Here is a 22,589-nt window from a genome sequence, read left to right as displayed (position 1 = left end):
AGGAATTAGTTCCCGGGCATAATTCCCTGCATTATTACTTAGCAAAATTATCGCATTGCATTCCAATTCCCTTGCATAATTGCAGCGCCTTTTGTTCGATCTGAAGAATATAGTATGGAACACAACAAAACAGACACAGGAAAATTCCTACAGCCTAGTAGCTGGCTACCAGCAAAGTAGGGTCTTGTTTAGATCTAAAAACCTTTTAGATTTGACTATTGTAGTATTTTTATTTGTATTTAAGAATTATTGTCCAACATAGACTAACCAGGCTTAAAAAATTTGTCTCGCAAATTACAGACAAATTATGTAATTAGTTATTTTTATTTAATGTTTCATGTATATATCGTAAGATTCGATGTTACGAAGAATCTTGAATTTTTTTTAAAAAAATTCATGTGGAACTAAACAAGGCAGGCCTCCCCGAAGGGACCAGATGGTGGCAGATGTGACTGTTTCATCCGAAATAGTCCTTTTTTAATTCTCTGAAAAAATGAATGTTTGTAAGCAAACTAATACCGAAAATCTTTAGAAAAGGACAGCCATGCCTAGCTAGCATGGACGGGGAGAGTTCTAGCAAGGCCTTTTAGTTTCGAAATGTTTTTAGATTTAGCTACGGTAGCATTTTCGTTTTATTTAGCAATTAATAGTGTTCAATCATGGACTAATTAAGTTTAAAAGATTCGTCTCGTGATTTATAGGTAAATTATGCAATTAGTTTTTTATTTGTATCTATATTTAATACACCATGAGTTAGATTCACTATATATATATTCAAAGATTTGATGTGATGGATGAAAAGCTTTTGAATAAAGAACTAAACAAGGCCTAGGTATGTATAAATGATCCCTTGTATGAATTCCATCTACTAGTTACTGGCAGGTACACGTTGTGCTTAATATTTTTCTTTTATTCTTTGCTACCAAGAGTATAAAATATAGTGAAGATAATAAGATACGGTAGTACAGTATTAAAATAGAGATACGGTAGTATTAAAATAGGTTGGATCAGATTGTACATCGTTGAACTTAAAAAATGGTACCCCACTAACTGACTATTGGCTGTTGTTGGTAGTCTACTGGAACTCCAGATGACCAGATACTATAGAAAATCCCAGCGCATATAGAAATCAACAATGTCAAACCACAAAATTTAGATATTCCAAGTTGCAAGTGAGCAAACAACTGCCATACCATCCCAGGCTACTAACAGACAAGGTGAAACTGAAACGAAATACTAGTTTAACTAAGGAGAGACGGTGACAAATATGGATCCTCAGATCACCAGGTAGATTAGGAGCTGATTACTCAAATAATTTATGAAGCAGAATCAAAGCCATTAAAAACTATTTTTTCTACCAGACCTGATGGCTGACAGTGACTTGCCATGTCATGACCCACAGGTTCTTAGTTACAGTTACAGTCCGGTAGTCCGGTCTACAGCCATTAAGCAACCAGCAGCAAGAAGCGCAAAACTTCTCCTTTGCTCTCTCTCTCTCTCTCTCATCTTCCTCTGTTCTTCTCCTTGTCTGAGCTCTCTCTCTCTCTCTCTCTCTCTCTCATCTTCTTCCTCTGTTCTTCTCCTAGTCTGAGTAGTGGCAAACTTGCAATCATTCGTAACCGAAGGCAGGAGCTCTTTGTCATAATTCTGGACCGAATTCGTGGGTGGGGCGCCCCACCTGCCTGCCTGCCTCCGCTCCTCGCAGTGCCTAGACATCTGCTGCTCCTGCTCCTGGCAGTATTTCTTGCCTTCTTTTGCTCCGCTCGGTTGGGTATTGCTGCTGCTGCTTCCTCCAGTCTCCACCTCAACTCCTCGTCTTCCTCCTCCTCCGCAGCTCTCGTGCTTCGCCTGTTCGGGGACGGTTGCGGCGCCAGCGGCGTCAAAATTCGATTTCTGGTGAGCTTGTCAGAGGAAAGGTTGGGGTTTTTTTGGTTGGGATTACTCGTGGCTACAGAAAAACAGTGGCCCATTTCTGCTTCTTGATTTTGGTCCGTGCTGTGAGGTTGGTGTGATTTGTCGCGCTTCACTGTCGGACTGAAGATTCCATTTTCGTTTCTTGCAATAACCAAAGCGGTGTTGAGTGCGGAGATTTGGCTGGAAGGCTTGGTGCTTGCAAACACCAAGAATCGAATGCATGCGCCGGTGCTGATGACGAGATTCGAGTCTGGAATCTCTGGATTTCGAGTGTGAGATCAAGCACCTGTGGACTCTGAGTACAGGTTCCAAGGACAAGATTTTTCATTCGAGGAACTGTCGCTGAGGGGAGAATAGGTTAGAGGTCAATGGCATCGCTGTCAGAAAGTGAGCTGACAAACCGGGGAAGCATGTGGGAGCTAGATCAGAACCTTGATCAACCCATGGATGAGGAGGCGGGCAGGCTGAAGAATATGTACAGAGAAAAGGTCTGCCATTTTCTCTCTTTTCAGTCTTTTCATGTTGATTTTGTTTTTGCTGCCAAGATGGCAAGACTTGAATTTTTCCTCAATACTTGCAGTCTTGCCGACTTGCAGTAGATGTAAGATTAGTGTCTGCGTGTGACAATCCATCTCATTGCGCATGTGCAGCCCGTTCTCTGAACCATCTAGATTCTGGGATAAATGCACTATTTCAACACCGCTGCATTGTTGACTGCACGAACATGTATTCTTTCCAACTATAGAGGATGATTGAAGAAACTTGGTTCGACTCCTGGGATCATATTACCATCTTTCCTAAGGAGCCCTTTTGTTTTAAACAATATGATTCATTCTACATCCAATGAAATCACTACCAGAAGAATATCTGGTTCGGGGAAGAAGAATCCTAGTTTGTGATTTAGTAAATAGGCTGCTAAATCAAGAATTTCTATTGACTGTTGTTTCCTTTCATGCAGAAGTTCTCGTCAGCTTTATTACTACGGCTGGCATTTCAGAGCCTTGGGGTGGTATTTGGTGACTTGGGCACGTCACCTTTATATGTGTTCTATAATATATTTCCTCGTGGAATAGGTGAGGGTGAGGATGAGGATGTTATTGGAGCTCTTTCCTTGATTATTTACACCCTCACTCTCATACCACTTCTGAAGTATGTATTTGTTGTCTTGAGGGCAAATGACAATGGTCAAGGTAAGATGCTTGATCCTCACATTCCTATTTTGTTTGAAAGGATGTCAAGAGTTTTGTGAAAAGTTAAGTTTCATTAGATGAGACAAAAAGAAAAAATACTAAGAACAAAGTACAGAAAACACTTTTTCCAATAGCACCTTCACTGCAGACAGACAACAATGTGCAACCAAGTTTTTATTTAAAGGAAATTTCTAACCAACACCTTAAGATCTGCATGCCTTAAAAAGTGAATTACTACCAGCAATACTTCTCAAAGAACTAAATTTGTATACATTAGAAATCCTTTGGAATTATGATAGCACATAACACTTTTGACATATCACACCTCTTGAATTTGTTAGAAGAATACCTTTTTTTTTCCTTCAGAGATGCCAGGGTGCTAAAGTGCATTTATATAATGATTAAACTTTTGACCTGAGATATTTTTGCTGCTCCTCAGTGTTTGCATAGTGTGTGACTTCTAAGATGGCAACATGTTGCACTTTCTTGCAGGCGGTACATTTGCTCTTTATTCCCTATTATGTCGTCATGCAAAGATCAACACCATACCTAATCAACACAGGACCGATGAGGAATTGACGACATATAGTCGGCAAACCTATGAAGAAAATTCAGTTGCAGCAAAAATAAAGAGATGGATAGAGTCACATGCATATAAAAGAAACATTCTTCTTATTCTTGTTTTAATTGGTACTTGTACAGCAATTGGAGATGGGATCCTTACACCTGCTATATCTGGTACTCATTGTCACTTTTTTTACAATGCTAAGCATCGCATTGTTTTGACTAAAATCTGATGTTTTTTAGGATGTGACTTATGGTTTTGTGATTTCTGTAGTTCTTTCTGCATCAGGTGGCATTAAGGTCCAGAATCAGAACATGAGTACTGGTATGTATTTCCCATTTTATATTACTTTTTTTTGTGTACTGCAACTTATTGATTTTTTATTCAAAGATATTGCAAGCAAACCAAAGCTTGTTCTTATTGCAATAGTGGAAGGAAATTACTGTAGTGCATTTCTGTTTCTGTTGATGTAGGCATCACAATCTCATCACACATCAATCCTTTTCAGTTTTACTACAGCAGTTCCAAAGTCCCAATCTATCTTTTTAATAATTTGACAAGTAAAACTGATATTGCTTTCCTCTGCATCTTTCAGATATTGTTGTGCTCGTCGCTGTGGTCATCTTAATTGGATTGTTTAGCATGCAACACTATGGAACAGATAAAGTGGGATGGCTCTTTGCACCAATAGTTCTCCTCTGGTTCATCCTAATTGGAAGCGTCGGAGCTATAAACATACACAAGTATGATAACTCTGTGTTAAAAGCATACAACCCAATATATATATACCGCTTTTTCCAACGGAGAAGGAATTCTGATGTCTGGACGTCTCTGGGAGGAATCATGCTTAGCATCACAGGTCAGAGTTGGATCACTTTGCCTTTTTTTGAGTGGGGGGTGGGGGTTAAGAAATATAGGTTGCTATGTTTCATCAGCAAAGTGTTTTTTTCTTCTGTGCAGGAACTGAAGCGTTATTTGCTGATCTCTGTCACTTTCCTGTGTTGGCAATTCAGGTAAAATGCCTTCAGTATCGAGTGGTCATATGTGTATGTAGTTACATGTTTGCTAAAGTGAAAGTATGTTTGCAGATTGCTTTCACCTTGATTGTGTTTCCATGCCTTCTACTGGCGTACACAGGGCAGGCTGCCTACATAATTTCCAACAAAACACATGTGGCTGACGCCTTCTATCGGTCAATTCCAGGTCCCCCTCACCTACGATATCATACAATCCTATTCAGTTCTAAATTAAAGGCACAGCTGTCCGTGTGCCACCACACCATGTCTGCTAGGTGCACACTGGTAGCATAGTGCATAACGCATTATTGATAGTGCGTATAGTCACTGTGTGTGTGTACTAATGCTTTTCTGTAATTTGGTGGTGATAGTGATATGTTTGATCATTGCAGGTGCCATATACTGGCCAGCCTTTGTCATAGCAACTGCTGCAGCAATTGTAGCGAGTCAAGCCACCATATCTGCAACCTACTCAATCATAAAGCAAGCTCTTGCACTTGGTTGCTTCCCCCGCGTGAAGATAGTCCACACCTCGAAGAAATTCCTTGGGCAGATTTACATCCCTGACATCAACTGGATCCTTCTGGTTCTCTGCATTGCTGTAACTGCTGGATTCAAGAACCAAAGCCAGATAGGAAATGCGTATGGTAAGGCTTCCTTTCCTTCTCCTCTGAGAATCAAAATATATCGTTTTCTCTCTGAAATGAGAACAAACAAACAACAGGCGGTGCTGAACTTTCATGACATGACCTGCACTGCATAATGCATCAGACAACACTTAACCGTCAGCTTTTCATATTGAATGAATGAATGAATGAATGAATGAATGAATGAGCAGGTACTGCAGTGGTTATAGTGATGCTAGTTACGACATTCCTGATGGTGCCAATAATGCTGCTGGTATGGAAGAGCCACTGGATCCTGGTGGTCACCTTCATCGTGCTGTCGCTCATGGTGGAGGTTCCCTACTTCGTGGCGTGCATCCTGAAGATCGACCAGGGCGGCTGGGTGCCGCTGGTGGTGGCGACGGCCTTCTTCGCCATCATGTACGTGTGGCACTTCTGCACGGTGAAGCGGTACGAGTTCGAGATGCACAGCAAGGTGTCCATGGCGTGGATCCTGGGGCTGGGTCCGAGCCTGGGCCTGGTGAGGGTCCCCGGGATCGGCTTCGTGTACACGGAGCTGGCGAGCGGCGTGCCGCACATCTTCTCCCACTTCATCACCAACCTCCCCGCGATCCACTCGGTGGTGGTGTTCGTGTGCGTCAAGTACCTCCCCGTGTACACGGTGCCGACGGAGGAGCGGTTCCTGGTGCGGCGGATCGGGCCCAAGAACTTCCACATGTTCCGGTGCGTGGCGAGGTACGGGTACAAGGACCTGCACAAGAGGGACGAGGACTTCGAGAGGATGCTCTTCGACTGCGTCCTCTTCTTCGTCCGGCTGGAGAGCATGATGGAGGGATACTCCGACTCGGACGAGTTCAGCGTGCCGGAGCAGATCACCAGCTCCAGCCGCGGCCAGGCGGCGTTCCTGCAGGGCGAGCGGGCCTGCGCGACCATGTGCTCCAACGGCGGCGAGCTGAGCTTCTCGTCGCAGGACTCGATCGTGCCCGCCGCGCAGTCGCCGAGGGGGCTGCGGCTGCAGCTGCAGCTGCAGTGCTCCGCGTCGGCGGTGGGGCTGGCCAGCGGCGGCGATACGGTGGGCGACGAGCTGGAGTTCCTGAACCGGTGCAAGGACGCCGGCGTGGTGCACATCCTCGGGAACACCATCGTGCGCGCGCGGCGGGACTCGGGCGTCGTGAAGAAGCTCGCCGTCGACTACATGTACGCCTTCATGAGGAGAGTGTGCAGGGAGAACAGCGTCATCTTCAACGTGCCCCATGAGAGCCTGCTCAACGTCGGCCAGATATACTACATCTGAATCTTCTTCTTCCGTTCTCAGATCAAATCCTCCTTGTTTTGGTTCCCGGGTACGATAGGATATGTAAATTATTGTCTTGGATCTTGTACAGAATAAAACAGTGAGCTCCAGACCTCCAGTAGTGACAAGACCGTCGCTTTCGGCCTTTGACGGCGGCGGCGGACGGGGAAATTCTGCCATGAGAGTTGAGAAGAGATGAGAGGTAGTATCAAACAGAGGAGCCCAAGAGGGCTGACGGCCCAAGAAGATGGGCGTTGGCGAGGTGATGTGCCGTGTGCGCGCATGCACCGGCGGCACGATCAGTCGGGCCGGGCTAAAATGGGAGTCCGTTTAGAATACTGTGCTATGTGCTGACCTGTTACGGGCTTGTTTCATTAGCTCTAAATCGAGGATTGGAAGAGGATTATGGGGATTTTCTCTCTTACAAGTTACAAGCAAAAAATCTTTCTCAATCCTCTCGGATTAGAGATTAACTGAACAACCTCACATAATTTTTCTTGAACCAAGACACCTATGAGAGTGTTGGCTTCAAAAGTTTACGGGGTGTTTAGTTCCTCTTTCATCCAAAAAAAATTCTAAGTTTTGGTCCATCATTTTATATAATGAAACTAAATACAACATAATTTTTTAGCAAAATAATTATCATTTTATATTTTGGATTTTGGTCTTAAAAGACAAAATAAAGCTCAAAATAGCCTTAAGAGGCCATAATGAAGGCAATAAATTCTGCATTTTAAATACAAGTAAACATAACTCTAAAAATTTTGATATTTTATATTTCATCATTCCAAAGTAGTTGACATTTTATATTTTGCATTTTATGGAAAACCAAACAACCTCTTAGTGAGATACTATCGTATGCACATAGCATGAGAAAGAGAAAGAGAGAGATTAGCTATGATGTTGTAAAAGTGTAGTTGAACACTCCCTTAGGCACGGGCGTGCGAGCTCGGTGATGGAGCGTGGGGCCGGTGATGAATGGGTTGGGCGTTACACGAACACCTTGAGAATGGAGGCTAGACGTGTGAAAGGCATAGAAGAATATAGAAGAAATTGACATATATGGACTCCATTGGTGATTGTCTACCACATAAGGAATAATGATTATATTTTATTCCTTTAAAACAAATATGCAATATGAATATTCTTATTCTCTCAATGAAATACAGAGATAAAACCATCTAAATCTTAAACCAAATACAATCCTGACCCTGTTATTAGTGAGACCCCCCATTAAGCTGACTCTCTGTTGTTAGCAAGACAATTTTGATCTACCGAAATTTCGACATTTTACTACGTGTATATAATATAAAAATTTTGATACCCCTTTTGGTCACATTTTTTATTTAGATCTCGTTGCGCTTGGCTGGAGACCAACTTTCTTTAGAGTTTCTAGGATCTCAGGAATTTTCAACGGATTATTTAAAAAAAATCATGAAAATTAGTTTATTTTTAGGCCTAGTTTAGTTTCCACCAAAATCCAAAAAGTTTTCAAGATTTCCTGTAACATTGAATCTTACGGCACATACAGAAAGCACTAAGTATAGATGAAAAAATAACTAATTACACAGTTTACCTGTAAATTACGAGACGAATCTTTTGAGCCTAGTTTGTAATACATAATTGAACAATATTTACCACATACAAACAAAAGTGCTACATTAACGAAATCCAAAAAAATCGTAACTAAACAAGGCCTTAATAAGAAAAAAACATTAGAAATATAAAAAGTTCCCGCATTCCGAAGCGTAGACGACCTATTTGTTCGAACGCTTTTGAAGGCAGCCGTTCTTTCCTGTACCCTGCACCTGCCATCCCCCCCGTTCCCCTCCGTGCGCCGCCGCCACGCCACGCCCAGCAGACAGCGCAGCCATGCCGCTCCACCTGCTCTCGTCCCCGGCCGCCGCCGCCAAGCTCGCCGCAGGCCTGCGCGCGGCGCCTCTCCGTCGCTGCCACAGCTTCGCCCCGGCGCCGCGCCACACGGTACTCCGCGCTGCCGCCCTTGCTGCTACTTCCCTGCTTGCTTTCTTCCCTCCCCCGTTGCTCGCTACTTTCGAGTGAGCGTTGTTCTGGTTTCCTGCAGGACCGTGTGGCCCTGGCGTCGTCCCTCTCGGTGGCGGCGCGGTCTGCAAGCCCCGCCGTGGCTGCGGCGCAGACCGAGCTCAGCGGTAAGGAAAGCATTTTTTTTTGGCCCATTCATGTGCTCTTCCGTTTGCTTGTCGTGGAGATGTATGGGTAAAAGATTGCCTTTGTGTAGCGTGGCTGAAAAAATCTTGTTGGGATGATTTCGTCTAGTCGCTTATCTCTAATATCCTAGATTGGATGCTTCTCACAGTCACAGCTAATTTCACTTTTCTGGCAACTGAATTAAGGGATCAGTTATGCTTCTGAATATATCTATGCTCTAAGTGCCCATAAAATTGTGCGCGTGTTCTTTGATCCCCGTTATTCCTAACTCACTGCCGGAGAGTTACTTCAGGTTTTAACTGTTGGCGGTATCCTACAGTTTCAGGAAAGAAACAAGTATTGATATCGTTGTCGGATAAAACGGACTTGGCTTATCTTGGCAACGGTCTTCAGGGTTTGGGGTAAGAAGCAGTCTTTATCACTTGTTTCCTAATTTTTTAGGTAGTATAGGTGACTACCTTGGATAAATTCCTACTTGTAGATGATATATGCTACTTATGTAGTACTAAAAAAAAGAATGCAAGCTTGAGGCAAAAAATAAAGTAAAATTCTAAATCAGCAATGAAGTATCTCATAAGCAATGTTTTGTCCCCATAGGTATTCCATCGTCTCCACCGGTGGAACAGCATCCAGCCTGGAAGCAGCAGGAGTCAGTGTAACAAAAGTTGAAGAAATCACACATTTCCCTGAAATGGTATCGACACCTACAAAATGGTTTTAGTGGTAATGAACATAATTCTTTGCTCGTGTTCACATATTGTCTGCCTGTCTTGTCCTTTCAGCTTGATGGACGAGTGAAAACATTGCATCCAAGTATACATGGTGGTATTCTTGCCAGGAGAGACCAGGAGCATCATTTGAAGGCACTGAAGGATCATGGAATTGGTGAAGTTTTATATACCGCCTTTTAACATTGCTTATTATGACTTTTAATTGTCACATGACAAGGCTAAATATTTCTGCTAACTTTGTAGACCAACAAACCGCATATGAACTAAAAATTCTTTTCTTGGGGGCACAGGGACATTTGATGTGGTTGTGGTGAATTTGTATCCCTTTTATGACAAAGTCACCTCTGGTAACATCTCTTTTGAGGATGGCATTGAAAATATTGATATTGGTGGTCCCACAATGATCAGAGCTGCAGCCAAGGTGAATACTATTTCTGGTCTTGACCATTTACCATGGTACATGATTGTCATTTATTTATGCATTTGGGACATAAACTGCAATAGTAATATTGATATGCTAAATGGTTGGTGTACTTGAACTATGGATGATTCTGTTAAATCTGTTGCTCTGTGTTTTGACAGAACCATAAGGATGTTCTTATTGTGGTGGATCATAATGATTACCCTGCTTTACTGGAGTACCTTAAAGGAAAGCAAGAGGATCAGCAGTTCCGCAGGATGTTGGCATGGAAAGCTTTCCAGCATGTTGCCTCTTACGATTCTGTTGTGTCAGAATGGTTTTGGAAGCAATCGAATAAAGGTAGCGATTCAGTAACAGACTGAATAATTGAATTCATTATTGTAAATAGCAGGCTATTGGATTTAGCGGCAGCCTTCTCAAATCGCTGATAGTGACACTATAGTCTGCTATTTCCTCAATAGTGGTAACAGTGGCAGCTCTCTGAAGCCGCTATACCCTACTGTTTACAACACAGATTGAATTTTTTATATGGCTGTTTGAATGCATGCATGTTATGTTTCAGTAGGAGAGATGTTTCCCCCAAGCTTTACTGTGCCACTTGAGCTGAAGTCTACACTCCGGTATGGCGAAAATCCTCATCAGAGTGCTGCGTTCTATGCTGACAAGAGCCTTTCTCGTGTTGGTGCTGGTGGTATTGCCACTGCTATTCAACACCATGGAAAGGTAAGATTTCGTATGACTAGATTCCATTATTCTCATGTGCTTGAATGTGGTTTGGTTTCCTGTATCAGTTGGGTGGTCCTGAACTGAATCTTTGTAATTTCTTTGCTGCGGTAATGAAATTCGGTTTACCGGTGTGGAAAAAGATTCCGTTATTCAAGCAGCTAAGCAGTTGTAAGAAATTTAGAACAGCTAGGCTGATACGAAACTTAATTTGCCTAACAGGTCCTGACTCAGTAGACATACTGCTTAGTTCGTCCAGTTACATACAATTGAACTGTAATGTACATGCTGAAAATCCTGTTATATTGTATAACCTATATTTTACATATCTTGAAGAAGCTCTGAACAAATAATATTCTTTTGCAGGAAATGTCTTACAACAATTACTTGGATGCGGATGCTGCATGGAACTGCGTATCAGAGTTTGATAGTCCTACTTGTGTTGTGGTGAAGCACACAAATCCATGTGGCGTTGCTTCACGACAGGACATTCTTGAAGCTTACAGGTTAGCTGTAAAGGGAGATGCCGTCAGTGCATTTGGTGGGATAGTTGCATTCAACACAACAATTGATGAGGTATTCAGCATGCTGCATCTTACTAACTCACTAGTTACTAACATCATTGGCCACTATATTTATATATGCTACTATATGTTTAGGATCTTGCGAAGGAAATTCGTGAGTTCAGGAGTCCTACAGATGGTCAGACACGGATGTTCTATGAGATAGTGGTTGCTCCCGGCTATACAGATAAGGGTCTTGAGATTCTCCGAGGCAAGTCAAAGACGCTGAGAATACTTGAGGCGAAGAGAAGTGGAAAAGGGATGCTTTCACTCAGGCAGGTGAGTGGTGGGTGGTTGGCTCAGGAGTCTGATGATCTAACCCCTGAAGAGATCACCTTTACTGCAAAGTCTGAGAGGTCTCCGCAAGAAAACGAGCTTGCCGATGCCAAATTTGCCTGGCTTTGCGCAAAACATGTCAAGAGCAATGCCATTGTGATAGCCAAGGTTTGTGATTTCCTCTCTGTTATCAAAGTGAATTTGCAAGCTGATATGTACTACCTGTTTAATCACTGAAGCCACCAAATGGCCCCCACCTGCTGCTGTGTTTGTAGAACAACTGCATGCTGGGAATGGGCAGTGGTCAGCCAAACAGACGAGAGAGCGTCAGAATCGCCTTCAGGAAGGCAGGAGAAGAGGCCAAGGGAGCTGCATTGGCTAGCGACGCCTTCTTTCCTTTTGGTGAGAGGCAGAACACTTCTTGTTTTCATGTGTTTGTTAGTCCCTTGGTGAGGCTATTGGGTTCTTGGTTTTTCTGGCGAGTGACTTGGCCGTCAATTTCTGCAGCCTGGAACGACGCCGTTGAGGAGGCGTGTCAGAATGGCATCGGAATCATCGCTCAGCCAGGAGGCAGTAAGAAGGACGAGGACGCCATCGCGTGCTGCAACAAGTACGGCGTGTCGCTCGTCCTCACCGGCGTTAGACACTTCAAGCATTAGCATGGCTGCTCATCTTAACTTTTTAGGGAGTTAGTGAAAAAAATGAGCTCGGGAGATGTCATAATAATTAAGAGCCGAAGCTCTTCTGTTTTGGAAGCTGCAGCTTGTAGAGCTGCCCTGATGAGTAGCTTTCGCCACGGTATACTGCAAATTTTGGATTCTGTAGGCGTATGCTTTTGCTCGGTGAGCTCGTGGGGGAAGTTTCTCCTGGTGTCGAATAAGCTGATGGATGTGTCGTTAGTGCCAACTGAACCCAAGCTAAGCTCTTGCAAGTTGCAATAGCACTACCTAATTAGTACTGGATATTTGGATGTCTGAATTTTTCAAGATGTCTTCGGATATAGGAGTATAGGACTGAGATATTCTGAGTTTCTGGGCTTCTGGCAAACAAAACCATGACCTTCCTGAAGAACTTGAAAATGTTTGGCGGTGGATAGACAAGACAATGCTTGTGCGGGCAGGCGACCTATGTTATGTTGACTCAAGCGGAGCGGTTGGGTTGACCTAAGTATGCATGGCCCCAACAAAATCCCTTTGGAATTGGAACGCAGGGCATACATGAATTTCACAAAAATCTGTTCATTTTCGCAGAAAAAAAACGTAGGAAATATGAAAATTACCCGTTCCATAGGGGCATAAGAGGACGGGTGAGATAATGGAAACAATGTTGACTTATACATATATATACCCCACGTGTCGGCGAGAAGGGTAGATAAGTAGATTTCACTGATTGTTGGGTGCCAGCTGACACTAGAGCTCCTGGGCTCTTGCGAGTTGCGACTTTGAACTTGTTGTGTCATGTGTGGCCCATGTACTCCGTATGCCCAAACAGAGCAACGGAGTGAAGTGAGGTTTATGCAGGCTGTATCGTCGACTTCAAAAAGGGGCCCACCTGCGATGCAGTGTTCACCTGCGTTGCCGCCTGCCCGCCTGACCGCCTCCATGGACCATGGCCGCGACCGTCTCCTGCTCTACCTCCGTTGCCGCCGCTTCCCCCACAGAGGAAACCACGGCGGAGCAGGTCTGGATGGCACCTCCCGTAGCAGTCAGCTCGTCCTCCTAACTTTAGGTAGAAAAGAAACGGTCTGATGAGCTCCTCTGAACGCCGTTGTAAGATTGAAATTGAAAGCAACAAGAAGGCTTAACCTGTGGGGATAAGAGAGCCTTCGGATACTGTATTAGGAAGAAGATTTTTTCAACCGGGATAGGGGTTGGACCTCATATGAAAAGACCTTTTTTTAAAACTTTAGCTTGAAATTTGGCTCCCACAGAATCGAACTTAGAAACCTGAAGAGTGCTACTCAAAATATCTAGAGACCCTTTTGACAATGAAAAAAAAATGTCAAAACATCTAGAGACCCTTTCGCTAGTGAAAAGAGGTCTAGGACAGATCTCACCTAAGCTACTGACCTACTGTACTGATTATGCAGGGAACGTTTCTCCTTCAGCTGATAGCTGGAGTAGGTGTGACTGTCAATTGTCCCAAGCGAAATCCTTTGATTTACTGCAGCTGGATATGTGGAAGAAGTTGGAGTTTCAGATAGAAATAGGGTGCATGTGCAGCTTAAAAATGAGCACTCTGCCAAGAACGTGTGATCCGTCGTTTTCCACGTCTGCATTAACTGCAGGTCTATAGCTGCTCGATCACTGACGACGTGCTCGCTTGCCGCGGCCGCACGCAAGCACAACCGGGACCGTTTGTGGAATCCGTTTCTAAACATTTGATCTGGGGATTCAGATGGAAAAAAGGTTCAGCTTGTAGTGAACGTAACACGCAGTGACAGTAACCGTGGGAATCCATCGTTTTCCACGTTTCAGCATGCCGCAGTGGCACAGCGAAAATGGGGTCTAATGATCCTCTCAGGTCCACCTCTGTACTCATCTGTCTCCGCTAAACAATGTCATTACATAAAGCTGCATCCTACATTGGTCAGCGAAACGGATCCCTTCCTGTTGCTGTCATGAATTCTGATTGACTCTTCTGCCATTCAGATCGGGAACTCTTGCTAATCATCTCAACTTTTGTGACGCTGACCCCATGGCACCTAATTTTATCTTTAGTCTGCTTGGTTGCTCATCCCATCAAACACTGCCGCACTTGTAATCTGTCTGCTCTGGTCGTGGGTGCACGGCTGTTTTTGTGAGGATGAGGCCAATAATTGGGGCAACCAAGGTTGGGGGCACAATGGCACTGGCAATTGGCTATGAGATGGCCATTGATGCGACCTTAAGTGCAGAATTGTACGGCCCAGTTTAAAACTTTTTGTCCTATCAAATTAAATGTCTAGACATATACATAGAGCATTAATATAGATTAAACATTTGCATGTATTTTATAAAACGATTTTTTTAAACCTAATTAATCTATGATTGAACACTAATTAATATAGTTACTAATGTGCTACCATACCTAAAAGCTTTTTTCACAAACAAAAATCAGCAGTACTAGTACAGTACTAGTGAGTACTACTCGTGATAGTAATGCTACAAAGCTGACACACCATACATGCAGAAACAACATTGACTGAACTCTAATCACCATCACGACCATCGAAAAAGAAGAGAGAAAAAGGTGCCTGTGAATTTCTGTACGTATTCTTTTTGGAGCAAAGCTGATGAGTGGTGCTTTGCAGTTCTGCATTACGCTGCCTGATCTACTCCGTGGTTAGCAAAACCCAAAGCGCAAGGACAAGGAGGAGGAGGAAGAAAATGGTCGGCTGCAGGCTGCAGCATACAGGATTCCCGATCAGAGAGCAGAGGGAGCGCAGCGCAAGAGGTTAATGTCGCAGAGGCCAGAGGACGATGTCACAGTCGACACATGACACCACCACCAGCAGCACGCAGCACCTCAATCGTATCGTATCCGAGGAGCGGACAAAAGTCGCGGGCTCGCGGCGGCATCAGGGCACTCGCCACAGGTAAAAGAAAGCTGCTGCCTTTCCTCCTGCTCCTTCCTACTAGTGCGTGGAGGTGGAGCAGTGGGGCGCTACAGCAGCTACCTTGCCGTGTCCTCCTCTTCCTCCTCTCCTCCTGTCGGTGGCAATCTCTGCGGAAACCGAGCTCCATCCATGGCCGTCCAAACCGAGCAGTAGCGCCGCCTGGTGAGTTCTTTCTTGCTCGTTTCTTGCTGCTATTTTGAGCCAGTCAGTGTATAAGTAATACAGGTTGTATTTTGGCTGATTTTTTTTATGCGCTATTGGGGGCTCTTTGGGTCTCCGAAACTCAGAGCTTGGATTGTTGTTTAGAACACGAGCGGGTGCTTTGGAGATATCATGTGCAACTCTTTCTCTGTGCTGCTTGGTTTGGTGATATGCATGTGTGTGAGATTATGGATCTGGATGAAGAAACTATGCAAAAAGATAGGTTCTTGACGGACGTGTGTAGCTTGGTCCAGTAGTTCGCTAGTTTCTGTGAATTAAAAATTGCTCAAGACTAGGACTCGTACTTAAATTGTTTCTCTGCACATGCACCATGCTAATGCGCGATTTGGACAGTCAACTGAGAAAAAGGCAATTTTCATGAAAAGGGACCTTTCAGTTAGGAATTTTTTTGGTTAACTTAGGTATTTGGAGCTTTATTTTATAACTTTTTTTATTCAGTTAATCTTCAAAGCAACTTGCTGGGCAGGTTATATAATACTAATATTTGACACTCATAGTTAAAAGTGTTTTGGTTGTTTCAGAATCTGAGATTGTATGGCGAACTGTTTTCGTTGAAGTAGGGATGCACACTTTTCTTTGACAGCTGGGATGCTCACTTCTCATGGGCACAGTCGGTCATCTCTGGGGTAGGATTTGCTTAGATTGTCACGTTCCATTAATGACCGAATGAGTGAATTCGAGTTAGGAATGGATAAATACAATTTCAGGTTCTCAGGTTTGTTTTGAGCCTAGTGCAGTAGTGCTACTGCTACATCCCTCCATGGCCTTGTGCCTGTTCCATTGGTTTTCTTAGCGCAACACATAAAGCAACACATTTCATTGAAGAACATAAATACAAAGCAAACTCCATTCATACTTCCTTATTAATAATAGCATAGGGCCCTGTTTGGATTCATTCTTAATTAAGAAACCCTGGTATTAAGAAACTGCAGTTTTAGAACCCATAGACATGCAAAACCATGTTTTAGAAAAAAAAAAGAGAGGTCTAGAGTGGAGTTTTAAAAACTCCAAACAGAATTCAGTTTTAGCAATACTATGTTTTTTTAAAAAAACTATAATGTTGTGACCAAACACTTCATGGCACAACAAAACCATGGTATTTTTCCTAAAACTCCAAAAATACTTTTGTATCCAAACAAGCCTATGTTTCCTTGTGTGACTTAACATTGTCTCATTGTCGCTGAGCTAAACAGGATCTTCTGTTGTTCTACAGGGCGTAACTATGGATTCTTGTGAGGGCTCTGATGATTATATAACTCAAAGCAAGATTGTTTCTGCAAAATCTGCTGCATTGGTATGTAGATTTGAAGGTCCTTCCCTTTCTCCTTTTCTTTTCCTTTTTCTTTTATGTGGCCGTTCTATTTGACAGTTTTGCTTACATTTCCACTTGCTACTACCTGCTTAGGTTGATGGCAAGATTGAACCTGCTGGAGAGGGGTTGCCTGATGGTTGGTTGAAAGAATACAGACCTAGAAAGAACCTATATGGATCTAGAGTCAAGGGTGACACGGTATATCATCGATCCCCTGATTCGATTGTCAAAATATCTCAAACTGATAAGTTTCTTTTGACCTTGTTTTTTTTAAGATGTTATCTCGTATTCCCTCTGTTCCTGAAAGCTTCAACTTCTAGAGTTGTCTTAAGTCAAACTTTTAAAACTTTGTCCGAATTTCTACAAAAAAAGGCTAAGATTTATAGTACCAAATTAATACCGTTAGATTTATCATAGAATATATTTTTATAAGATACTCATTTTATGTCATAGATATTGATGCTCTTTTCTATGAAATTGGTCAAACTTAAAAAAGTTTGACTGGCACGGATTCTAGGGGTTGAAGCTTTCAGGCACAGAGGGGGAGTATTACTTAAGGCTTCATTGTGATACCTGACTTTCTATAAGCCATTTGTTCCTCAACTGTAACCAGTCAGTTCGTTTCGATCCGCAGTTCTATATTGATCCAATCAATGGATATAAATTTCACTCTCTCAAGGATGTGCACCGCTATCTTGAATCTGGAGACATCAATCAATGTTTTAGATTGCCAAACAAGAGAAAAATTGGGGACCTGCATACTGAAGGGGACCAATCTCATCATGTAAGTTGCATCTTCAAGTTTTTACCCACATCTGAACTTCCCCTCGATACCTTGTCTTAGCTAGAATATTGGATTGACAATTAGATGCAAATCAACAAGGAGTTCATTCTTAAGGTATTATGATTCTTTTTAAGGCACAGGTGTATGAATTTCATATGAATTATTTTACCATCCTTTGATAAGTATGAAGAGATTCCACAAATTATAACTTGGGAGGTACCGAATCCCTAGTTGTAATTTTGGTCCTTCCCCAAGGACTGTAAAAAGCTTCATTTCATATTTCCTATATGCACTGGCAAATCATCCCTCGCCGTTCTTTTGGAAAGAAAAAAAATTCTATAGGCTCCTGAACACAAGCATTGCTCTTGATACACACTGGTTCTGAGTCTGTCGAATGTGTACTTGCAATGCACCTCTGTTATGCTTGATGTAAGATGCATCTTGTATTGGTGTGGGCTGTCATTTTGTACTCTGAGTGAATTGGAAGGACTTCTTTTCTTGTTGGTATTGCTCTTTCATAAATGACTGTTACTACCCCAACTATTGATTTGTTCTGTAAAATTCAGACAGGAAAACTATCGGATCATACACCACTGGATACTGCTGACAAGTCTAATCGATATGATCTACTGAAAGGTACCAATACGCTGGGACATGCTCTGCTAAATCCAAAAAGTGGAGAGAATGCTGAAAATGTTACATTGTGTAAGCCTGATGATATAAACTCAATCCAAAGGGAAGCTGATCAGGTTGAAGCTTCAGAAGGTAAGAGCATCCAATCAGGCTTCATAGAAGAGACTCCAGGGGAAGCTAAATTTGTCACTAGGAAAGGAGCAAATGTGAAGGAGAAACCAAAGGAAAAGAAGTACAAAACCAAACCTGTCAAAGGGATTGCTGTACCTCTGAGATCATCACCTCGTTTAGCTGCACTGAAGATTAGCCAGGAAGCAAATAACACACCCAGAGATGGACATAGTGGCACACAGACAGACATCACTAATGATCCACAACCAAAGCAAATCCAAAAACCTAGGCGAAAGACAAATTCTTCTGTACTTCCTGAGAGGAAAGATGGAGAATCTACCAGGAGTTCAGCAGAAAACCTTCCTTCAGTTCCCAATCAAACACAGGGAGCATCCTTCCCACACTCTTCAGGAGATGCTGGATGCCAGAATGCACCAGCTGAGGCTCCTGTTCTGCGACAACAAGCAGGACAAGGTGAAACATCTGATGGTTTATCTGGATCTGCCCTGTCGTCACTATTTCAACATGTCTGGTCAGACCCATGCCTTGTGTTTGCATTCAGGACTCTTCTGGGTGATATTCCTGTTCTTGATGACGCTCGAGCATATCGATCTTCAGCTTATGATGGTAATAGAGACTACTACCTTCCACCACAGAGCATGAATAAAAACACTGCAGCCAACTGGTCTGCTTCGGCTTATGATGGTAACAGAAACCACGCACAAGTCAATCATGTTATGCCAAGGTCATCAGATAAGTTCTGCGGCAGTGGTTGGTTCCCTCCCCAGTGAATTCATTCTGGAAATACGAAAACAGGTTCTTACCTGGCATGGACAGAGCACAAGCAAACTCAAGTCCTAGTCCTAATCCTAGTTTTAGCTCTCTTTGGCCCTTGCCTCAACAAGGATGCATGCTGCAAGCAAGACTCCAGCTCGTTGTAACTGTGTAGAGGATCCATAACTAATAGTCTAATATAGTTGTCATATTCTACCTTGCGCTGATGGGATCAGTCTAATTCACAGGAAGCTGTCTGGTGGTAGACTTGGCAATACTTTCTGTTGTTTGTGTTTTTGTAGCAACTTGATCATGCATTCACTTATTGCATTGTTACTTGTTAGAGCAGCCTCAATATCCCAGGAAATGATATGGACTGTACTGTACTACTGTGTCTACGAGCAGCCATCTGTGCATTACTTGGTAGACTTTTAATGTGCATCATGATATCGGACTAAGTTCTACCTGTATTTGGCTTCTGCTGCACTGTTCAGAGTTTCGCTTTTATTCCAGTTGAAAATGTTGTTTTGCTGTGTACTTTCTTCATTGAATCTTGAAGTACTTGAATATGGATGGCAGCTATGCTTGTTCTTTGTTTGGGTTACCACATTGTGGTTGAGTTATAATGTTGATGCCAACATCAGTTGTTGGGAGATGCATTGGATGCCTTGGAAAGTACTCAAGTACAGATCACTGGTCTTATCTCCGTTTGCTTGTGGTCCTTGCCTCCTTGGAATTATTTTCAGAACAGCTGCAAAAAATGTGTTCTGAGAGGTCCAGGCATTGACTTGTGAGACAAGGGCTCAAAGCTTGTAAATTTTGATGTGCTGCACTTTTCCCATGTTTTTTTTTTCAGTTGAAATCTTTGGGAGATGATCTTGTAATGATGCAGGCTCTCTTGTGGTGCTGGGCTTTATCATCTGTAAAAAGCTTGTGGATACTCCAAATGGAGTATGCAGATAGAAAGCTGGTCAATGATTGGTTGTTACACTGAAGCTGCAGATGCCATATCAAGCTGAAGGTTCGGCCTGGTAATGTGATCCCATGCCATCTCATGATGAGATGCAACTTTTAACAGAATAATGTTGGCCTAATTCACATCATTAGGGTAGAATGATGTCCTAAGGCTCACCAAAGGAAGCATAGTCTTTGGATGTAATATAATATATGCTCGTGGTACGTGCAAAGCCAAAAGACTTTTGCTAGCAAGTTGGACACCTGTTGTTAGTTGTTCTAGGTCAGCTGTCAAATTTTCACCATACATTTCTTTTATTTTAAAATTTGTTTCTTTGTCACGTATACAAGTATATAATGCTTTCCCTTTAGTTCTCTTGCACGCGAATAATTGGCAGGAGATTTTTCAAAAACAGATGCTTTTCAGAAACAATTGGCGGAGATCTTTTTCAACACATGTGAAACTGCTGTTCAGAAGTGCAGAATTGGCCTCATCTTGTGTAAAAGAAAAAGAAAAAAAAAGAGATAGAATTGGCCTCATTCAGAAGTCAAAACAAATAGACAAGACAAAGTACGGAAAACTCTGGTTACCAGTGGTGAAGATCAGATAAAAAGAAAATCTGGCTTCTAGACAAAAATTTAAAGCTTCTAGACAAAGTTTCAGGCTAGAAAAGAAAAAGAAAAGACCAACATGGACGGATGGAGATGGTTGAGAGTAAGACCAAGTCCATGCCTGTAACAGTTAACAATAATTTCAAAACAAACAGCCCCACTGCGATCAGTAATATTAGTGCTTAGGGTAGGGGTGGTAAGGATGGTGATAGCCAAACGCAAATTGTCCAGGGTCCGGATGCAGCGTATGGGAGCGACAATAGCACATTTCACAGACTTCCGCCACATTGTTATGTCCACAAGCAGATATCTTCTGTACGCCAGGACGTGGAATACCAAATCGACAGTAGCATGTCTTGCAGAAGGAATCCACTACAAGAAAACATAGGAATGCAAGCAATATCTAAAAAATGAGTATAGTGAACGATCCTGAGGTCTCTGGTGTGTGGGAGGAGAATTGGGAGGGAGGGGTGGAGTTCATACCTATGCCACTAGTACGTGTAGCCCGCCAAAGAGGGTAACCCAAGACACTGTAGGCTGGTTCCTCTGAAAATAGAAGGACCAGCAAAAAAAATTATACAGAAAACATTAGAATTAATGTCACTAGTGAGGTTTATATACCAAATAAATACACCATATAGACTATAACCATCGAATGCATCATCATATATTCATATTCATTCATGACCTATGATAGCACGGGTCCTAAAATATGCACAAAGGTGGATCCACGCAGCGGTAGATTTTTTCTGCAAAGGCAGGAGGGTGCTAGTGCTATGGTATTTCCCAGATTTTACCTACTCTTGGCACTAGCAAACGAAACGCATGATCTTCCAGCGAACACATACGAGAAACAAGAAGAGAAGATGCATCGAGCTAGAGGGAAGTAGACCATACCTACGGTGGTGCATGTGACAACTCCTTTGAAACCATGCATGTAAGCAAGCTCGAAGAAGAAGACAGCCCGTGGAGCAGTAAGGAACGAGAAGACACCAGAGCCCTTCTTCCGAGCCACAAAGTTCCCATGGATCCAGCAAATGCCATTGTGCATATGGGGATTGTGGGTCACGATGCCAAAAACAGGCTCATACTCATTGCCCTGACTCAAAACCAATCCAATCATTCACGGCCGGGGTAAGGAGAAAGTGAATATATCAAGTTAAATAAAAGGGGGAAAAAAACGCAAGTATACAGATAGGAATAGGAAGTGAATTCCATGGGGAAGATCCAGTAACTGGTTTCCGAGTATCAAACTGAAACAATTACTATGGTACTGCCTCCTTTCAAATAAAAAATATAAGATATTTTTGGCTTCTCTAGTCTCTAGATACATTGTTTTAGCTACATATTCACCAAAATTTTATGTATCTAGAAAAGATAAAATTTGGAATGAAGGGAGTACAACCCAAATTCAGAGCGGCAGTTTATCGTACATTGACACATTTAATAATCCGTGCGTGTGATGCGTATGCAGAGTAGGGTGAGGCAAGGCACGAACCGGATGCTGACGGTTGTAGTGGTCGAGACAATCCTTGACAAGCTTACGATCCTCAGAGCAGCCGGGCAATTCTCGTCTTCAATAGAAGAGAACGACATTGAAGTACACAGGCGAAATCGAAAACAGGATCTGGATGGAGAGGGATGGAACTAAGGGGTTACCGAGTTATTAGAGCCAAGAATAGGCGCCACAGCCGCGCGAGGCGCCGGAACCACCCAGCGAGGCCCGGGAACCACCGCTTGGGTGGCGGCCGCGAGGGTCTCACTCCAAGCTTGGTCATCGTCTCGGTGACGTCTGTGCCGTGCTGATGAGCAACCTTTGATCGATGCGGTCGCTGCAAGAATCCCGACCTGGAAGGCGGGGATGCTAACAAATGCAGGGAGGGTCACTCTAACCGGATCCACCCTGTCAGCCATCCCCATTCACCTGAGCATCGCCTGCTGCCTATCAGCCTGGGCCATCTCTCAGATTGACAAAAGGAGGCGCGCCTTTGTCTGGACTGGCAATGACTCTTGCAGCGGTGGGAATTGCCGTTTGGCTTGGCCTGCTGTATGCCGGCCGACTGACCTTGGTGGCCTTGGGTTA

The 22,589-nt window shown here is 43.2% G+C and overlaps 4 protein-coding genes and 1 long non-coding RNA gene across 11 annotated transcripts; 3 read left to right on the top strand and 2 right to left on the bottom strand.

The window, feature by feature from the left end:
* On the top strand, nucleotides 1,452-7,033 carry LOC8072341 (probable potassium transporter 11). 3 transcript variants are annotated; one of them, XM_021463115.1, is made up of 10 exons: nucleotides 1,454-1,896; nucleotides 2,072-2,402; nucleotides 2,873-3,104; nucleotides 3,597-3,842; nucleotides 3,943-3,993; nucleotides 4,265-4,528; nucleotides 4,630-4,682; nucleotides 4,758-4,872; nucleotides 5,078-5,332; nucleotides 5,524-7,033. In XM_021463115.1, the coding sequence occupies exons 2-10, from the start codon at nucleotides 2,283-2,285 to the stop codon at nucleotides 6,603-6,605; spliced, it is 2,418 nt and encodes an 805-aa protein (XP_021318790.1). In that variant the 5' UTR covers nucleotides 1,454-1,896; nucleotides 2,072-2,282; the 3' UTR covers nucleotides 6,606-7,033. The 3 variants fall into 3 exon arrangements, with proteins under 3 accessions (XP_021318791.1, XP_021318790.1, XP_002448524.1); XM_021463116.1 differs by having other exon boundaries at nucleotides 1,452-2,402; nucleotides 2,876-3,104; XM_002448479.2 differs by having other exon boundaries at nucleotides 1,454-2,402.
* On the top strand, nucleotides 8,389-12,525 carry LOC8072340 (bifunctional purine biosynthesis protein PurH). 3 transcript variants are annotated; one of them, XM_021463848.1, is made up of 12 exons: nucleotides 8,389-8,588; nucleotides 8,689-8,773; nucleotides 9,085-9,193; nucleotides 9,390-9,486; nucleotides 9,575-9,677; nucleotides 9,814-9,944; nucleotides 10,106-10,283; nucleotides 10,510-10,667; nucleotides 11,034-11,243; nucleotides 11,327-11,674; nucleotides 11,782-11,908; nucleotides 12,014-12,519. In XM_021463848.1, exons 1-12 carry the CDS (start codon nucleotides 8,478-8,480, stop codon nucleotides 12,163-12,165), a joined length of 1,809 nt encoding a protein of 602 aa, XP_021319523.1. In that variant the 5' UTR covers nucleotides 8,389-8,477; the 3' UTR covers nucleotides 12,166-12,519. The 3 variants fall into 3 exon arrangements, with proteins under 3 accessions (XP_021319523.1, XP_021319522.1, XP_002448523.1); XM_021463847.1 differs by having other exon boundaries at nucleotides 8,391-8,588; nucleotides 10,507-10,667; nucleotides 12,014-12,525; XM_002448478.2 differs by having other exon boundaries at nucleotides 8,391-8,588; nucleotides 9,112-9,193; nucleotides 10,507-10,667.
* On the bottom strand, nucleotides 12,819-13,657 carry LOC110436559. The gene is made up of 2 exons (XR_002454345.1): nucleotides 13,312-13,657; nucleotides 12,819-13,228 (listed from the first exon to the last, which is right to left on the bottom strand). It is a non-coding gene; the product is annotated as an uncharacterized LOC110436559 (long non-coding RNA).
* Nucleotides 14,818-19,486, top strand: LOC8072339 (methyl-CpG-binding domain-containing protein 13). 2 transcript variants are annotated; one of them, XM_021463213.1, is made up of 6 exons: nucleotides 14,818-15,266; nucleotides 15,848-15,952; nucleotides 16,540-16,620; nucleotides 16,732-16,836; nucleotides 17,273-17,422; nucleotides 17,989-19,486. In XM_021463213.1, the coding sequence occupies exons 3-6, from the start codon at nucleotides 16,549-16,551 to the stop codon at nucleotides 18,955-18,957; spliced, it is 1,296 nt and encodes a 431-aa protein (XP_021318888.1). In that variant the 5' UTR covers nucleotides 14,818-15,266; nucleotides 15,848-15,952; nucleotides 16,540-16,548; the 3' UTR covers nucleotides 18,958-19,486. The 2 variants fall into 2 exon arrangements, with proteins under 2 accessions (XP_021318888.1, XP_002448522.1); XM_002448477.2 differs by lacking the exon at nucleotides 15,848-15,952 and having other exon boundaries at nucleotides 14,820-15,266.
* Nucleotides 19,795-22,550, bottom strand: LOC110436345. Of its 2 annotated transcripts, none has more exons than XM_021463215.1 (5): nucleotides 22,166-22,550; nucleotides 22,005-22,080; nucleotides 21,404-21,605; nucleotides 20,990-21,052; nucleotides 19,795-20,909 (listed from the first exon to the last, which is right to left on the bottom strand). In XM_021463215.1, the coding sequence occupies exons 1-5, from the start codon at nucleotides 22,282-22,284 to the stop codon at nucleotides 20,797-20,799; spliced, it is 573 nt and encodes a 190-aa protein (XP_021318890.1). In that variant the 5' UTR covers nucleotides 22,285-22,550; the 3' UTR covers nucleotides 19,795-20,796. The 2 variants fall into 2 exon arrangements, with proteins under 2 accessions (XP_021318890.1, XP_021318889.1); XM_021463214.1 differs by having other exon boundaries at nucleotides 19,795-20,878; nucleotides 22,166-22,524.

Source organism: Sorghum bicolor, chromosome 6, assembly GCF_000003195.3.
Source record: "Sorghum bicolor cultivar BTx623 chromosome 6, Sorghum_bicolor_NCBIv3, whole genome shotgun sequence".
NCBI classification, from domain to species: Eukaryota; Viridiplantae; Streptophyta; class Magnoliopsida; order Poales; family Poaceae; genus Sorghum; species Sorghum bicolor.
Note: the sequence above shows the minus strand (reverse complement) of the source record. Positions and strands in the feature narration are given on the sequence as shown.

Bases quoted from the DNA above. Each gene is read 5' to 3' on its own strand.
- LOC8072340 (XM_021463847.1), top strand. From the start codon at position 8,478: ATGCCGCTCCACCTGCTCTCGTCCCCGGCCGCCGCCGCCAAGCTCGCC. The intron at 9,194-9,389 runs GTAAGAAGCAGT...TTGTCCCCATAG, and splicing joins AACGGTCTTCAGGGTTTGGG to GTATTCCATCGTCTCCACCG. The intron at 9,678-9,813 runs GTGAAGTTTTAT...TTGGGGGCACAG, and splicing joins ACTGAAGGATCATGGAATTG to GGACATTTGATGTGGTTGTG.
- LOC110436345 (XM_021463214.1), bottom strand. From the start codon at position 22,284: ATGACCAAGCTTGGAGTGAGACCCTCGCGGCCGCCACCCAAGCGGTGG. The intron at 21,606-22,004 runs GTTCGTGCCTTG...GTTTTGAGTCAG, and splicing joins ACTACAACCGTCAGCATCCG to GGCAATGAGTATGAGCCTGT. The intron at 20,879-20,989 runs GTATGAACTCCA...GTTTTCTTGTAG, and splicing joins TACACGTACTAGTGGCATAG to TGGATTCCTTCTGCAAGACA.
- LOC8072341 (XM_021463115.1), top strand. From the start codon at position 2,283: ATGGCATCGCTGTCAGAAAGTGAGCTGACAAACCGGGGAAGCATGTGG. The intron at 4,529-4,629 runs GTCAGAGTTGGA...TCTTCTGTGCAG, and splicing joins AATCATGCTTAGCATCACAG to GAACTGAAGCGTTATTTGCT. The intron at 5,333-5,523 runs GTAAGGCTTCCT...ATGAATGAGCAG, and splicing joins CCAGATAGGAAATGCGTATG to GTACTGCAGTGGTTATAGTG.
- LOC8072339 (XM_021463213.1), top strand. From the start codon at position 16,549: ATGGATTCTTGTGAGGGCTCTGATGATTATATAACTCAAAGCAAGATT. The intron at 16,621-16,731 runs GTATGTAGATTT...CTACCTGCTTAG, and splicing joins CTGCAAAATCTGCTGCATTG to GTTGATGGCAAGATTGAACC. The intron at 17,423-17,988 runs GTAAGTTGCATC...TGTAAAATTCAG, and splicing joins AAGGGGACCAATCTCATCAT to ACAGGAAAACTATCGGATCA.